Source organism: Protomyctophum parallelum, assembly GCF_964188405.1.
Source record: "Protomyctophum parallelum genome assembly, chromosome: 15".
NCBI lineage: Eukaryota > Metazoa > Chordata > Actinopteri > Myctophiformes > Myctophidae > Protomyctophum > Protomyctophum parallelum.
In genome coordinates, this window is record NC_139710.1 from 37,689,859 (window position 1) to 37,708,269 (window position 18,411).

At 44.3% G+C, this 18,411-nt stretch overlaps 1 protein-coding gene across 2 annotated transcripts; it reads left to right on the forward strand.

The window, feature by feature from the left end:
- Nucleotides 1–3,836: 3,836 nt before the first annotated feature.
- Nucleotides 3,837–9,364, forward strand: LOC310871605 (myosin regulatory light chain 2, ventricular/cardiac muscle isoform-like). 2 transcript variants are annotated; one of them, XM_083783221.1, is made up of 7 exons: nt 3,837–3,988; nt 5,873–5,965; nt 6,109–6,184; nt 6,596–6,700; nt 7,035–7,113; nt 8,075–8,123; nt 9,185–9,364. In XM_083783221.1, the coding sequence occupies exons 1-7, from the start codon at nt 3,986–3,988 to the stop codon at nt 9,287–9,289; spliced, it is 510 nt and encodes a 169-aa protein (XP_083639347.1). In that variant the 5' UTR covers nt 3,837–3,985; the 3' UTR covers nt 9,290–9,364. The 2 variants fall into 2 exon arrangements, with proteins under 2 accessions (XP_083639347.1, XP_083639346.1); XM_083783220.1 differs by lacking the exon at nt 3,837–3,988 and adding an exon at nt 5,616–5,768.
- The last annotated feature ends 9,047 nt before the right edge of the window (nt 9,365–18,411 follow it).

The window sequence follows — 18,411 nt, forward strand, 5'->3', positions numbered from 1 at the left end:
CTCCTCCTCTGGGCTTGTAGGGCGGGGGGGAGCGGCGACGGTCGGTGCGTGGACCCTGCGGTTGACGCTGTCTGTCTCCGGAGTAGTCCCTCGGGGGCCCGGGTGGGTCCTTGCTGGACGTCCTGGGCTTCCATGGGGCACGCTTGCCCCTGCCGCGGCCCGGTGGAGCCTTGGCAGCCAGTGGCTGAAGAGCCTTCATCGTCTTGGTGGAGGTCTCTGCCTGCTGGATGGAGACCGACATGTCTTCGAGAACCCCATGGAAGAGGCTCTCGTGTGATATGTCCCTCCCCACCATGTCCCTCTTCACAGAATCGGGGAGAGGGGCGAGGTTCGCCCACCTCATCCGCTCCTGGAGGATGGAGGACACCAGAGCTGCTCCAGTGTGCTTGGTGACATCATATTGGAGCTGGGCCAGCTCGTGTACCAGGCGGCGCATCTCAGCCAGATTTTCTGGGGTGGATATGTTGCCCATTTTCAGCAGGAGAGCCTTCATAGATCCATGCAGGAGGCTTCCTGCGTTGAGTCCCCTGGCGACGAAGGTCATGTGGTCATACAGCCACCTGTTGATCTTAGACCCTTCTTTGTCGGCCACACTGGAGAAGACTGGTTCTTTGTCCTGTGGGATCACAGTTGGGGCTTGGGGGTTAGCCAGGTACGAGGCCATGGCTCTGTCCATGGAGGGCATCTTGAGAAGGTTCAGCTTCTCCATGTCCTTCATTTCAGTGGCCGCCCTTTTGCCACGGCGGTGGATGGCCTCTACCTTGACTATAGGGTTGGTCCAGGCTTTGCTGAGCAAGGTCTCAAAGCCTGAGGCCTGAGGAATGGCCTGCTTCTTTGGTACAGGAGGGGGGACGTACTCATCGCTGCGTCCATCCCACTTCACCTTCTCGCTGGGGATCTCCTCCCAGGCGTGGTCACAGCGGATAGCAGCCCTTTTGTAGATCTCCATCAAGGTTGAATTATCCTTGGGGAGAGCAGCGCGAGGCTGAGGTGGGGGTGTTACCTGTCTGTCGACGGGGGGAGGAAATTCCTCTACCTCGTCGTCTTCACTGTCCTGGAAAGGGAGGCGAGTGTACTCGTCTGCCTCTGACGAGTCGTTCTGGTAGTTGCCCTCGTCTACGACTTCATAGCGCTCGCAGTCTCTCTCCTGGAAGGAGGGGAGTTCGTCGTAGTCGATTTCCCCCTCTTCAGCGTCAGCCCAGTCCTTAGTGGGGGCCTTGCTGCGTGGTGGAGAGGCTTCTAGGCGGGCTGCCATGGTAGTAGAGACCGCAGTGCGAAGACGAGGCTTTGCTATCGGTCTGGCGGAGCGCTCCTCCATGGTAGCCGGGATCTCGCGGCCGCGAGGCCCGGTTGCTGGTGTACTCACTTGACGAGGTATCAGAGGGCGAGAGCCGCTCTTAGGTCTAGCTCCGTCAGCTTCGTAGCGGGCTGCGGTGGCCCTGTCTGCCGCTGCCTGGGAGGAGACCGTAGCTGTAGCACGGCTACGAGGGGCCGGTATAGGCCGCTCTCGCTCTTGAGTGGAGCCTCTGGCTGTGCGAGGCGAAGCTGGGGTATAGTCCAACTTCTGCCTCGGTCCATAGTGCTCGTGCTCGTCGAGTGTGTACTTTTTGTAGAACTCATCGACGCGCCTCAGCCTACCTCGTAGGTGGGTGAAGTCCATCCTTCTGCATTTTTCGCAACCAAATAGGTCGTCGAAATCGAGAAGGGCGTTGCGTGCATGATCCACGCCGAGGCAGTACAGACATACTTCGTGTCTGTCGGTGCCGGACATCTTGTTGCCGCATCCCGCCACAGTGCACCTCTTCTGTGGCTCGGGAGTGATGCCTCTTCGGCGGCGTCTAGCTGCGGCGGCGGTCTCTCTCACCGGGGAATACATGCTTGTAGCTCGTAGTTTTCCGTCGAGAGGGGGACCAGGAATTAGCTAACTTTGTGAAAGGGCTTCGTGGCCACGAACGTGAAGAAAGCTAATTTGCTACGGGCTTCCAGGCCGTGTAGCTTAGGTGAAAGCTAGGCTAGCGAAAAACGGGCTTACCGGCCTCGTAAAGCACCAGGTAGCTTATCGTATAGTCTCTAGGTGAAAAACTAGACTAGCGAAAACTGGCTTACAGGCCCAGTAAAACACCGGCTAGTTTAACGTTGAAGGTGCTATGCTAGCGCTAAGCTAGTGAGTAACACTACGAGAGCGAGCTAGCTCGCTAGAAAAGGTAGCACCTTCGTGAGACTGAAACTATGTTAACCGTAGCGGGCTTCTAGCCTCGAACGAGAAAGATAGCAAAATAGAAGGTAGCGCCTTGCTAAGCTAACCGCTAAGCGGCGCCAGCTGTAAGCTAGTTGTTACCCCTCTATATCTGAATTGGCGGTCTTTTCGAAATGTTCTGGTAATAGAACTTACGAACCGTCTAGGAGCTTTGTTTCTGCAGAGTTTTTGAAAAAGATTCTGTCGGAAGAAAAGTCCAAGTATCAGGGAACCTCACGGTACTCGAGTTGCACTCTTGTCCGATTTTTAAGGTATAAATTGCCCTAAACACTTGACTCAGTAACAGAAGTCTGTCCTTTCAGCTCGGCAGAGGAAAAGCGAATGAGCGCGCTGTGACGTAGACGCAGCTTAGATGCTTCGAGAAGCAGGGCATCTACGTCATCGCTCTTAAACCCACAGGGCATATTTTAGGAGCATATGCCCTGGGGAGTTCATGAATGAAGTTTCTGCCCTTTTGCTCCGCAAAGGGAAACATCCCATAGAGTGAAGTATTTCGTGAACGAATACTTAACAAAACCTATGTTTCTATGTCAGTGGCTTTCCAAAACCCTAGTTTCTATATGTCAGTGGCTTACTGGCTTTCCAAACTATTTCATGTCAAGGACCCCATAAATTATACGTAAATGGCCACCGACGCCCATCTGAAAATATGTTGTTCCAGCGACCGTCCAGATGCAAGGATTTGAGTTAAAAAACGTTCGCTCTGAAAGAATATATATTCAATGATGTGCACCAGATTTGCACGATTTTTCAAAAATAGCAGATGTACAAGCTCCATCTATACTATGGGATACCGGAGAACTCGCCAGTTTACCAAGTCTCCGCAGCGAGAATTCTTCATCAATGTCTTCATCGTTATGCTAACATGCTGTCTGCATCGGTGTAGTATGTCAAACCCACAGATGTTATAGTTCATTTCCAAAGTGATCAAATAATTTTGTGCAATTAAATGGTCAGCTAGATAATGATAAAAAGGTGAGTATGTGAATACCAATGATAGTTTGGTGGTTAAACTTTTAGCATTCCTACTTTCTCTAGCGTTAACTCTAAACAACTATCTTCTCTCTCTATCTCTCAATTCAATGCAATTTAAATGAAGGTGAAGTAAAACTAAAATGCACTGGGATCACGGCGAGTTGGTAAACTGGCGAGTTCTCCGGATACCATACTATATGAACTTGTAGATCTGCTATATTTAAATTGCTAAAGTATATGACATAATTAAAACACCAAAAGGGTGTTCCCGTCCTGAATGTGTTAAATCTCATCACAAGGTTAACCCATTTTGAGCGGGAACCCCTTTTGGTGGTTACATACATTATGTTATAATTTAGCTATTGAAAAATAGCAGATCTACAAGCTCATAGCGCGGCACCGAGTGCCGCGCTATGAACTTGTAGGTCTGCTATTTTTAAAAAATTGTCATGATTTAGAAAACATCGACGTCAGGGCTGAATGGGTTAAAAGATTGATCCAAGTACACGGGAGGACAAAGGAATACCCCCCTCCCCCCCACCTCTCCTCACCTGTGTGGCTCTGCCTAAACATGGCATGGGGGGTATTTATATAGCGACGGATGGATGGGGGGCATGATGCATAATTGTCGTGGGAGGGGAAGGCTCAGTATATCTATACCTTGTTTATGAATAACTGCTCCATCCACAAAGCACCGAGGAATAATACGGTTTGGTCCACAAACTCCACATCCAGCTGAGCTACCGTTGGAAGATGGTGAGTGAACTCAGATGGATGCTGCCTATACTTCAGTTAACATTGCATTTGGACTCATGTATAATATAAACTAGATAAAGTGCCCGTCGGGGCACAGGTCTCCACCAGGGCAGGTCAGGTTGTGGCCTTCTGGTGGCGTTATAAAATAGGCCAATGTGAAAAGGGTGCCATGTCTTCTTACGCCTTGGATGGCAATTGGATGATTTGAGGCATTTTGTTCCAAAAATCCACCTGTTGGTGGCGCTATAACAGGCCAATGTGAAAAGGGTGGATATATTCCTCAGCCTAGTAGGAAAGTCTGTGAAAGATTTCACGTAAATTGCACGCTGCATTCATGATTTGAGGCCAATCCTGCAAACTTTGGAGGCCAATGTTAGCCAATTAGGATGGAATATGAAATATCGGACAGATATTAGAGATAGTGATAGTGTGTAACGATTTGCGGGATTTTTGGACAGAATCTGGAAGAGTAATATATTTAAAAAAAGGTTTTTCAAAAGTCGCTATAACAGGCCGCTCTGGAAAATATGGGGCAGAGGTTCATCGTTGGCATCCAGGGAGTGTGTGTGTGCAAAATTTGGCATCGACCGGGTTAATGGTGCCGGAGATTATCTGTACACAGATGGACGGACTGTGTACAGTGCAAAACATACTCTCCCCCCTTGCCCTCAGCCTGGTGGAGAAAATAACTGTGCTCATTGTATGTTCATTAAACAGTGCAATATGATACTGAAAACCATACATGTTGTGTGCCAGTATAAGAGTCACAATCCATATAGTCCATGTTACTGTGTTTAAGTGCAGGAGTGTTGAATGGCCCCTGCAGCCTGCATTCTGCAGCCTGCAGCCTGCTGCATTGTGCCCTGGTGATGCTAGTTTGGTTTTCTTATGCACATCGGCTGGGAAACAACAGTAAACAATAATAAATGTTTGTACACCAAATTTCCCAAAACTTGCCGTACTCAAAACAAACACACATGAATGACCTTCCCATTCATACGATTAAAAAGAAAAGTCTTAATCCGCGGCGAGGTGGTTAGACAAGTCAGCAGCCAGCTGTCTGTGAGAGACTAAGCAGGGTGATGTCATCAGTCGCGCTGCATTCCTTCACACTATTTTTTTCACACTTCCTTGGCAGTCGTGTAAATAGCTCAATGTATAATCCTCGCCTCTGTGGGATTTCCAGTCAAAACGGGGCTCAGTGTGGCATTCTTCCTGTCACCACCCAGGGCCCGTGGCGTAATCCCTCATCTGATACCAGCTCTCTAGGAGCTAGAGAAGAGATCGGACCGAGAGGAATTAACCCATTTAGACCCGAGGACGATTCTACAAAATGTCTTCTGAATCCTGACAGTTTTCAGAAAAAACCCTATGTTTCTATGTCAGTCGTGCTCAAACGTTTTCATGTCAAGGACCCTCAAAAATATATTTAATTTGCCACCGACCCCCATCTGAAAATATGTTGTTCCAGGGACCCCGCTGAAGCATATATTTGAGTTAAAAATGTTCGCTCTGAAAGAATATATATTCAAAGATTTGCGCCACATTTTCACGATTTTTCAATAGCTAAAGTGTAACATAATGTTAAAACACCAAAAGGGTTCCCCGCCCAGAATGGGTTAAGCATGATGAGTAAATATTTCCATTACAAAGTGACATTGATACTAACCCCCGTCCCATAACGAAACGGGCCCCGCCGTGCAATTCATGCTGAGCAGTTATCGGGGGTTGTGTGATTATTGTCTTTGTTGTCAATAAGCACATGCGTCGCCACAAAGCGGTAATGAGTGAAGCGCAAACAGACACAGAGACACAGGTGACGTTGACAGCTGTGCCAGCAACTAACTACCAGTAACTAAATGGCTTTGTCAAATTTCGTTACAGGCACCCAAGAAAGCAAAGAAGAGAGTGGGAGAGGGAGCCAACTCAAACGTGTTCTCCATCTTTGAACAGTCCCAGATCCAGGAGTTCAAAGAAGTCAGTGCTCCGTCTGCCCCGTTGGTTTCCTTTCACCTTAGCATGAAAGCGTGAATGATGAGACGCTTGCCGATGAGAGCATGGCCAGACAGGACAATGTACTGTACACACAATACACTACTATAACAACACGTTTTCAACAGGCCTTCACCATCATGGACCAAAACAGAGACGGTTTCATAGACAAGAATGACCTTAGAGACACTTTTGCAGCTCTAGGTGAGAAGAAGTGTGAAGTTGTTTGTTTGCACCTGTTTAATTGTGACTATAGGCATGTGTATGTATGTACAGTGTGTGTGTGTGTGTGTGTGTGTGTGTGTGTGTGTGTGTGTGTGTGTGTGTGTGTGTGTGTGTGTGTGTGTGTGTGTGTGTGTGTGTGTGTGTGTGTGTGTGCGTGCGTGCGTGCGTGTGTGTGCGTGCGTGCGTGCGTGCGTGCGTGTGTGCGTGTGTGCGTGCGTGCGTACGTACGTGCGTGCGTGCGTGCGTGCGTTTGTATGTGCTCTCTGTATTTCAGAAAAGATATCTGGTAAAAATGACCTGCCATTATTCACATCTGTGTTTGTGGGGAATGTTACATTGTCGTTACTACACCACCAGATCTCCAGCTAATAATAAAAGAGCCTTTTCTAGGTCGTTTAAATGTGAAACAGGAGGAGATTGATGAGATGCTGAAGGAAGCGCCAGGGCCGATTAATTTCACAGTCTTCCTCACCATGTTTGGAGAGAAGCTAAAAGGTAAAGACATTGTTCTGCTACTTGTCTAAGAATGTCAGGGATAAATAAAACTGCAGTAGACCCGTAAGTTTCATGTTACACTCTCAATAGTTACATTGTTGTTAAACATCTGCTTTACTTACATAACTTTTCAGTTGGAAATGCTGTATACTGTATATCAAAGGACTGTTCAGTGATGAGGGGAAGGTTGAGTTTTGAGACCGTGCCAATGCTTGAAATAGATGCAATGCAATCCCCTAGATTTGTTATGTCCCTCTGTTGATTGAGAGGCTGCCGACTAGACTAGCAGAGAGATCACGACATTCCTAGAGATGTTTGTTTGTTTCTCCGAAAGGTGCTGATCCAGAGGAGACCATCCTCAATGCTTTCAAGGTGTTTGATCCAGAAGGAAAGGGCACTTTGAGGAAGGATTTGTGAGTATTATGCTCTAAACCCACCATTGATAAACAAACAGAGGATCAAAACTACTACTTCAGACTACTGGTTATGAAGTAGCTACTGTAGCATGTTTGATAGTGTTGTAGTGGAGTCCACCTAAAGTGAGTCCGAGTCAAGACCGAGTCCGATGGGGATGGAAGGGGGTCGAGTCCAAGTCAAGACCGAGTCCGGGAGGGGGTCGAGTCCAAGTCAAGACCTAGTCCAGGAGGGGGTCGAGTCCAAGTCAAGACCTAGTCCGGGAGGGGGTCGAGTCCAAGTCAAGACCGAGTCCAGGAGGGGGTCGAGTCCAAGTCAAGACCTAGTCCGGGAGGGGGTTGAGTCCAAGTCAAGACCGAGTCCGGGAGGGGGTCGAGTCCAAGTCAAGACCGAGTCCGGGAGGGGGTCGAGTCCAAGTCAAGACCGAGTCTGGGAGGGGTCGATTCCGAGTCAAGACCGACAGAAGGCGAGACCGATTCGAGACCGAGACCGAGACCAGATTATTATTATTTGAAAACACAAAACACTGCCAGAGCAGGCAGGCGCATCAGCTGCACTCCGTTACTTCACAAGATAGCTGTCTATAAAGCTCTCTGATAATGTTATATACATCTTATAATGTTAATGTGAATGGACTCAGAGCATACCTACACGCACCTCGACAGTGGGTGCAGGGCCAATAAGGCAATTATGGAAGGAGATAGGGCCCCATTCTTTTGGTAAAGAATTACTTCATTGAATAAATGAACGACAACGTTCCGATCTTGACAGATCTTCGTCAGGTCAGTATATGTGAATGTGAATGGACTCCTCATAATGTATAGACGAGACGTGACCGAGTAAATGAGTAAATGAAAATGTGGACTCGACGAGACCGGACTCAAGCCCTATAACACTAATGTTTGACTGCTGATGGCTATGAGGTGGTATTGCTGACCACCACCAACACTGTCGTTACAGTGTGACAGAAATGCTGACCACCCAGGCAGACAGGTTCTCTCCTGAAGAGGTTAGATCTCCACCGCTCACACAAAGACAGAAATATATGATCCAATCATGCTCTTCTTTACATTATTATTATAAAAGCTTAATTCCAAACATCGATAGGGTTGCGGCAAGAACCGCTCTACTTTAATGCAATGTATGTGTGCGTGGTATAAATTTTTGTTGAAGTGCTGATGACAAGTAAAAGTCAACAGTATGTATATCCATAACATAAGCAAGCAGCACGCTAGCAGACAATGCACTAGTTCATTATTTCAATCATTTTATTATTATTATTTTCACAATCTGATACATACGCCGGCTACTTTCTAATGTTTTGATAATTTGCGCGACAGATGCAGTATGCATATGACAATCTGATACATACGCCGGCTACTTTCTAATGTTTCGATAATTTGCGCGACAGATGCAGTATGCATATGACAGATGCAGTATGCATATGAGTTTCATGTGCTTAAACTAACTGTATTGAGCAGAAGATGATCATGTAATATAATTTTGAAAATAAAATGATTGAAAGAAACAACTAGTGTATTGTCTGCTAGCATGCTGCTTGCTTATGTTATGGATATACATACTGTTGACTTTTACTACTTTGTTCATCAGATAATTCAACAAAAAAAACTTATAACACATACAGATAAATTGCATTAAACAGTGCTGCAGGGCGGGTTTTCACCACTGCTGCTTTCGTTTTGACTATGCAAAGTCCTGTTGTGTCTGACGGTCTCATTATGCACAGCATTATTATTTTAATCTTTAATTCCGCAATGTCTCTTCCTATGTGAAACGGGAAAATGGGCAGATTTACGGTTGATGGTGATTTGACTGATTTAAGTGATTCTGTGTCTGATGCCAAAGGATCTGATTTGAACACACCCTGGCCTACAACATCTGAACTAAACAAAAAAAAGAAAACTAATTTTAACATTGAAACACAAAAGGTTGTGCCGTGCCGTGCCTTCACACACACACCACACACACACACACACACACACACACACACACACACACACACACACACACACACACACACACTAATCTATTTTTACTCCACCCTCACAGATGGAGCAGATGTTCACTGCATTCCCCCCAGACGTAGCAGGAAACCTGGACTACAAAAACCTGGTCCATGTAATCACACACGGGGAAGAGAAAGACCAAGAATAGATTAATGTCCACCGTCGTTCCTGATGTTTGCACTGCCCTCTGTGTGATAAAATAAATGGAACGCGTTTTCCCAGAGACCGACTCCAGATGTTCTTGATCAATTTATATACCGGCTAGAACGTTCAGGACAAAGTCTGCCAAGGTGGTCCACTTGATGCCGTTCCCTTGCTAAACCATGTGATGTGTGATTGTAGAGGCAAAATAAAAACAATGAGGCCAGCGGTCCGGGCACCTACGTTAGTGTTGTTTTTGGCAGCAAATTACTATTTACTATTACTATTACTATTTAGTTTTAGTCATAGTCTCTTGAATAGTTTTCACTTAGTTTTAGTCACATTTTAGTCACCTGGAATGTATTAGTGTTAGTCTAGTTTTAGTCGACTAAATGTCATGCAATTTTACTCGGCTAAATCTACAGGTGATTTAGTCGACTGTTTTGATGCCATCGTAATGGCAGATTTTATACTTGCTGATTTTATACTTATTAATACTATTTTCAGCATGCAACCAATTGTAAAATGACTTATACTGGATCTCTTGTCCACTAGTCCCTTCCTAGCATTTTAGTCTCGTTTTTATTTCATGATGAAATTGTCGATATATTTAGTCTTAGTTTTAGTCGTCATAGCTTAGTTTTAATTTAGTTTCCATTTCGTTTTCGTCAGTGAAAAAAGGTAGTCGACGAACGTTTTCGTCGTAGTTTTAGTCGACAATAACAACACTGTTAGCCAGGCTCCCGACGAACGTTTTCGTCGTAGTTTTAGTCGACAATAACAACACTGTTAGCCAGGCTCCAATGTAGCCTGACAGCGTGTCACTCCACATCTCTCTGTCCCCATTTTATGTCTAAACTTCACTTCACTATCAATAAATGCATAAAAAGCCCCAAAATAACTTTTAAAAATAACGAAAAAAATAAATAATAAAAGGCACAAGGCATTGCACAGTGTGCATGTCTTATGAACTTGTAGATCTGCTATGTGCACAATTAAGTAAATGGGGTCCCCCAGCCAGTTCAAATATGACTATTTTGGAAGGTCCCCAGTTCAAATATGAGTATTATTATTTTTTGGGCGGGGGGGGGGGGGGGGGGGGGGGGGGTCCCAGTTCAAATATGACTATTTTGGGGGGGGGGGGGGGGTCCCCCAGTTCAAATATGATTATTTTGGGGGGGTCCCCAGTTCAAATATGATTATTTGGGGGGTTCACCAGTTCAAATATGATTATTTTGGGGTATTGTTGGGGGTTGAGGACCACTGATCAGAACATCCCACTCCACTGACACATGCCTCCTCTATTTGAGCGATCACATCAAACACGAGGTGGATGCTGGAAAATACTGCGGCATGGTCATGCTGGACCTCCAAAAGGCTTTTGACACCGTGAACCACTCCATACTGATTAACAAGCTTAAAGCTATTGGTTTTGATAGCACATCAGTGAGCTGGATGCAATCCTACCTGGAGGGGAGAGAACAGATGGTGGAGGTGAACGGAACACTGTCCCCTCCCCTCCCAGTGAGCTGTGGTGTCCCACAAGGAAGCATACTAGGGCCTTTACTGTTCCTAATTTATGTTAACGACATGACTTCAGCTTGTGACTGCAACTTGTTCCTGTTCGCAGATGACTCAGCACTGCTGGTCTCGGACAGGAACAAACTGCAGGTTGAAAAGACCCTCAGCTCTGAACTCGGTAGAATCTGCACCTGGCTCGCTGATAACAAACTATCCTTACACCTGGGAAAAACTGAATCCATCCTCTTCGGATCAAATAGTAAACTCAGCAAGGCAGATGGCTTCTTGGTTAGAGTGGGTGACAATATTATCACACGAAAAGATCAAATTACCTACCTAGGTTCCATCCTGGAGGCTAATCTTTCCGGTGATAAAATGGCCACCAACGTAATCAAAAAAGTCAATCAAAGAACAAGATTCCTTTACAGGATCTCCTCACTGGTCAGCAAAAACACCTTGAAGACCTTAACAGGATCCCTCGTACAAGGTTTCTTTGACTATGCATCCACCTCTTGGTACCACAGCACCTCAAAGGCCCTTAAAACAAGGCTCCAGACCTCCCAAAACAAACTGGTCAGGCTCCTACTTGGCCTCACCCCCCGAACCTACCTCACCCCTGCCCACTTTGACAGGCTGGGATGGCTTAGGGTCGTCGACAGAGTACAGCATCTTGCAATGGGTCTGGTCCACAAGATTCGATACACCACCAAGATACCCATGTACCTGTCTAAATACTTCCTTAATGTAAACGAAGTCCACACCCACAACACCAGAGGGAGTGCAACAAACCATGTACAACCCAGATTCGGCACAAACAAGGGACTAAATTCTTTTCGCTCCTATGCCACCAAAATGTGGAACACCCTACCAACAGTCATTAAGACATGTGAATCCCTTGACTCCTTCAAAACCGCTCTCAAAGGGCACCTACGGACGGCTGCAATTCGAAACTGGCCTCTGTAAAATCTGAATCCCCCCCACCCCCCCACCCCATTTCCCTCACTGTATATTGTATATTGTATATTTTCCCAGTGCTTGTATATTTTCCCTTTTTTGCTTCCCATATGATGAATTCCTGTTCTGTTCTTTAGCTACATAGAAATGTCTATTTGTATGTCTCTAAATGGGTGTATGTCTTTAAATGTTTTGATGAATTGAACAATGTGGACCCTGTTGTAAACAAGTGTAATGCTTAATTGGGTCGTCCACTCACAGTTGACAGTCTTTGTATTGAGTTTGTGCTTGAAATGTACTGTAAATTCTACAAACTGTTAATAAATATTTCAATCAATCAATCAATCTACCAAGCAGGCACATCCCCATTCCCCAGTCCCACCTCAAAGTAATAGTAACTGACTAGCAAAAGCTTTAGTAACACAACACCGCCCCCAAGTGGTGGTATACCAGATTGAAACAATGAAGCGGATCCCCCAAATTATTCAAAAGGAAAATGCTGATGGCTTTTGAATGGACAATTATGATTCTATAAGGTGCTGGCTATATATAGACTATCACAGCACTGCAAAATTGTCAGTCTGCATTTTAAGATATGCAGAGTAAAATAATTTTTAATAGGCTAATAACCTACAAAATATATAATAAAGTGGTTAAGAATGGGTGTGCACGGAGGTACCTTGTAGTGTTACAACAGCAAAAACAACAACAACACTGGACTGGTTTAAAACTACAGGGGGAGCTAGCTTGCCTTCCCGATGCAGACCACACCATATCTCATACAATATTCAAGAATTATGCAGTTGATGAGGATATCGTCACCTTTACAGTGAAAGCCAGAATACAGGTCCTTCCAACCAGACTCAATCTCTCTCTGTGGTACCCTAACACATTTCCTCCTCATTGTCTGCACCATGACCACACTTCAGTTACAGAAACACTGTCACATATTCTTAATGGCTGCTATGTATATTTGCTGGGCACGACATAATGGTTGACCTATTAGCTAAGGACACAAGTTCATATGTTTCATCATCTGCCATCTGCCACGTCTCACGTGTTTCAACTGCCATGTCATGCACAATAATGTATTGAATTGACTGTGTGTGTGTGTGTGTGTGTGTGTGTGTGTGTGTGTGTGTGTGTGTGTGTGTGTGTGTGTGTGTGTGTGTGTGTGTGTGTGTGTGTGTGTGTGTGTGTGTGTCTGTGTGTCTATGTTTGTGCAAAATATATGTCCTATCCACATATATACTGTATGTTCATTAATTGAAGCAATGTTTGTATTGCTTCAAATAACAGATATGTGAATTTCTTTTGGTTCATTTCTTGTACCATAATGTAAAAACGTGAGAATTGTGACTTTGTAACTCGTTTTCCTTTCATTTCAAACGTTCACATTATTTTATATTCTTCACACCACACACACACACACACACACACACACACACACACACACACACACACACACACACACACACACACCACACACAAATATATACACCCATACATCTCCTTACCCTACAGAGTAGCTCCAGTCCCTGTCGACATCTCTCAGCTGGACCTGGTGTGGCATTCTATCCAGCTCTCCCTGCAGTTGCTGGACATGGCGTCTCCAGCTCGGCCACGCAGCCCTCCTCCCACTCTCCCTCGCGCCTCTCCAGGCGACTTCTCAACTCGTGCTTTAGGCTTCTAGGTCCTGGATGCGGAGGAGGAAGAAAGAGAGCCGGAGAGAGAGTGGCCACACAAGACTAAATATCATAATGTGATTTATCAGCTTGATGATGAAAGCTGAAACTCCTGCCTTATGCTGGTGTTGTTCACATTTTCTTGACAACACGTTGATTGACAAACGTAAGGAAGTAAGCCTTGCAGAGCAACGAGGCCCATAGGGCAGGAGCCTATCTCCTGTTTCTGTAGCGTGAGGCAACTTGATGTACAAGTACACCCCCTGGACATGACGCTAGTATGTCGCAGGGACTTACCCCAATCCAACCCTTGATGCTGAGTGCCAAGCAGGGAGGCATTGGGTCCCTTTTTTTCTTCTTTTTTTTTTTAGTCTTTGGTATGACTCGGCCGGGGATGGAACTCTGACCTTCAAGTCTCAGTGCAGACACTCAGACGGTACCACAAGACAACTGAGCAGGTTGCATCACATACACCTCACTGCAATGTTGAAGAGTTTCTCCTCACTTTCTCCTCCCTGCCCAGGTCCAATATATTCTTTATTTAGCCCACCGTCTATGTTGGAATGGGGATGTGTGTCAGGAGTATAGTACGACCAATGATTGTGTGTATGAGGCAGAAGATCGGTGTCAGCGTTTCAACAAGGGCTCTATAAATATCCCCCAGCAGAAACTACTAGGCAAGGGGACTGACTGGCTGGCCCAACTCAAAACAAAGACACGCTGCTTTGTTTGGACGCCACTATTCTGTCCACCGTTGGCTGGTTTTCTTCGTGCATTGTGTGTGTTTCTTGTGTTGTGGTACTAGTTGTGTTATGAAATATATTTGCTAGAAAGTATTAGGCTTTGCAGAGCAGTAAAATAATAGTGAACAATATGCACACTTTACCCATACTTGTGTACTTTGTCTTTCTGGTTAAACGTTCAGGTTACAGCATATTTGAGTCATTGTGAGAGGTACTATAGTAGTTACTGTACCCACTATAGCAAATGTATTCAGCACCACCCAGAACAGGGAGGCTGGGGTTCAAGTGGTTAAGATTAAGATATCCCATATTTTATTCTCACAACCAGCATGGGTCTATGACACAGAAAGAGAAAGCATGTACATCAGCTAGATTAACAGTAGGAAGCAATAATGACAATTGCTCACGTTGCCAAACAAAATCAATCAACCTTATAAGTTATAACCTTACATACAACTTCTGGAGCAGTTACAATCTACTTTCTAAGTAAGTACATTTCTAGTGAAAGAAAACCCTGTGCCCACAATGTCTGTAGATTCACTGAACATAGCAATGATAACATAAATCATGAATCCATAAAGGTATGTCACAATCCCTTTAATATAACTTGGAAGGTGCATGTATTTGGTGGTGTATTTTTAGGGGGAGATGGATTTGATAACAAAATATAGTTTGTTGTGTCTAGACTGAGAGCTAAAACAAGTTTACATTATTTTAAGCCCAAAATTATGTTATATTTCAATCAAAATCTCATAACATTACATGGGTGGGTGCACAGCCACACACTGCACATAACTTTTTGGAGACAGAGCCACTGAGCCAGGAGCACCTGGACTGGAGAGTGGAGCTTGGTGCGCACTGCGGGCAGATATATTTAATGTCTCTATGATACAATTAATGAACTACTCACCTATTAATGCCACAGCGGTGGTTCCAGGTTTAACGCAATGTTTAGGCCTGATTTGTTTAAGTCAAAGATGCATGCTTTTCATATAGTGTTCTTTAATCCACGTGGGTTCTTGTTTATCTAGGCGCCGCTCCGCATCATAACAACTCTCACATTCAACAGTGTTGCCACTAGATTGCGCGAGAGAAATAAGCAACCAGGTATATGAAAACAAGCCCAAAAGAAGCGACCATGTTATTTGAATATGCTATTTGAAAATAGATCTACAAAAAAAGTGACAAATGTAGATCCCCCCCCCCCCCCCCCCCCCTGGATGTCCCTGGCTTACACAAAATATGTTTAGAAGGGTGACGGGTCCTTGGACAAATACATTAATCTGGGTGTCCATAACATGGAAATGTGTGAGAATCAACTGGTTTTAAACATTAGGAAATAAGCCCAAATTTGCCCAATTCTACACATTTTACAAACTTTACAGAAAAACAAGCCCAACGTCGCTTATAATAAGCGGACATGGCAACACTAGACGGAAGCCGAAATGGACTTTCTTAGTTCCTAGGGAAGTAAGAGACACTTGTAAAGATTTAGTCAACACTAGTTTTATTTCTAACTAAGTCTACTAACTTACAGGACGTAGACATTTGTAGTAGCCTATGTGACAGTGACACACTGACACCTGAGCTACTAAATCAGTGGCTCTCTCAACCATGCAGTGGTCCTTGAGGGCGTTTCAGATGGTCCCCAGCTAAATGATGGAGAGTTACTTGGTAACCAAATGGACCCTTATTAGATCTTTAACTCTTGAGAGTGTAAAATTAAACAAAACAAAAAACCTCATCGGCCAATTTGGTGTCATTTTACGCTCTCAAGAGTTAAATTATTGTTAAACATCTGCATTACTAAAGTTAATGTATCCTACAAGAAGTCTACACCAGTAAGATGCCTTGGCCCATGAGGGTGACGGGCCTGATGGCAGACTGCTGGGCGAGCACTGGCACTTTGGCATGGGGGTCAGATCAACATATGGCATGAATTCTGTACTGGCCATATATGGAGCGTGTCTTAAGTTGAGTGTACAGGATTTGATGAGGTCAGATCAACATATGGAATGTCAGAACAGGTCAGCTCCATATATGGAGATCTAAGGGTGGAAGCGGAGGGTTTGTTGAGGGCCCAGGTGGGGTCGGGCATTCATTTGGATGATATGGAGCGTGTCACAAAGCGTGATGTCACGAGGCGTGATGTTCTGACAACATGGAGGCGTGAGCTGAACTGACGGACGGGTTTAGCAAGTTTTCTTAGTAAACTGCGGCCCATCTTCGCATTAATTAGAGAATGTAGAACATTTGTTATTTTGACCAATGTTTACCTGTTGTCTCTCTTAATGGTACCAACATCAATACAGCATGGAATTGTGGACTATGTCTTATCCAACAATAACAAAATATTGAGGCTAAACTGAGGCTAAATGGTGGTCCGTGGCTAAAATACTGAAATGAAAAGGGTTGAAAACTACTGTACTAAATTGAACGTTCTCACATTTGATAATGAGTTCATGACAACGGTCAGACGTGCACTGGTGGAAAAAGCACTCAAATGTTTTACTTAAGTAAAAGTATCAATGCTGCAATATTAGAAATACTTTGTCACAAGTCCGGAATTCAAAATGTACTTGAGTAAAAGTACAAGTATGGACTATGCTCGTTGAGCACAATGTCTCATTTCAAGTTTTCAAATGTATAATAATAATCTTTTGAAAATAGCCGATCTACAAGCTCACAATGCGTCGCATTGTGAGCTATTTTCAATTAAATGGCCGAAATGTCCTGATGTTTCTTCGAAGATTTAGTTTAGTGTTTGTGCTGCCATGTGGGGTGTATGGAAAAATATATGTGAATAATTGCTTTGAAAATATGTTGTAAAGAAAAATCAATAAACATAATTATTTTTTAACATATTATGTTAAAAAAATTAATTAAAATTTCCGAAATGTGTAAAGGGCTGAAGTGGTTAATGTTTTGTAATAATAATAAAAATCTACAAAGTAACTATAGTAACTAAAGCTTTTAAATAATTGTAGTGTAGTAAAAAGTACAATATTTGCCTCAGAGATGTAGTGGAGTGAAAGTAAAATTATTGGAAATTGGAAATACTCAAGTAAAGTACAAATACCCCAAAATGTTACTTAAGTACAGTACTTATACTTACTTTCCACCACTGGTGTTTCAGAGTGTAGGCTACTTGTGTTTCAGGGCGTCAACTGTCAAAACCCAGAATTGTTCTTTAAATCCCCAATTTAAAAAGAAATATATATAACAGTTTATTTGACAAAGAAGAAATAACACAGCAGGCTACGCTTTTTCCTTTCTTTTAGGCCTACATTATTAGGCAAGAGATAAAACTGTGCAGACCAAAAACAAAAATAACTTTAAACATCCTACAAACCACAGGAAAATGATAAACGATACAGAATGATGTAGAAATAATCATTGTGAGTGGCTACGTTTACATGAGCAGTTAAATCCCCTTTTCATTCCGAATAGAAGTTCAATCCTATTAAACGTTGTTATGTAAACACCTACAAAAACTTACATCCGAATGAAAACGCTCGATGCGATCTAAAAACCATTCCGATGTCACTGGCCGGATTACTCCGATGTTCAATGCGATTGAAAGAAAATTGGACTCACCATAATTATGTACTATGGCGTGCTATGACTATATACAATACAATTATAGTGCTGTCTACATAACATGCTATAAGTCTGTGTCAAATGCTATCTAAGCCAACAGAAATGCTATCTAAGGGGTTAGGGTAAGTGCTATGGGCCATGATGGAGTCTGAAAAGGTGGGTTTTCAGGCTACGGCGGAAGATTGGGAGTGATGCTGCAGTTCTGACTGCAATGGGAAGTGCATTCCACAGTTTTGGAGCCAGAAGGGAGAAGAGTTTGGGACGTGTGGAGCGTTGTCCCGGCGTTTTTAGTGAGGGTACTTCCAGTTTCCCTGCGTTGGCTGATCTGAGTGCGCAGTGAGCAGCTTCTATAGGCCAATGTCCAAGCCAAGGTGAGGACTTTCAGGACTATATTATTATTATTATGAGAGAGAGAGAGAGAGAGAGAGAGAGAGAGAGGGAGAGAGATAGAGAGGGAGATATAGAGAGATACGGAGGGAGAGAGAGAGAGAGATCATAGGCGGCGGGTGCGTTATACCTTTGGGTAGGCTACAGAATTGCGTTGGGGGGGACTGTCGCGGCCGAGCGAAGCGAGGCCGCCTCCGCGGATTTATTTATTTATTTATTTCCCAAATGGTCTAAAAATG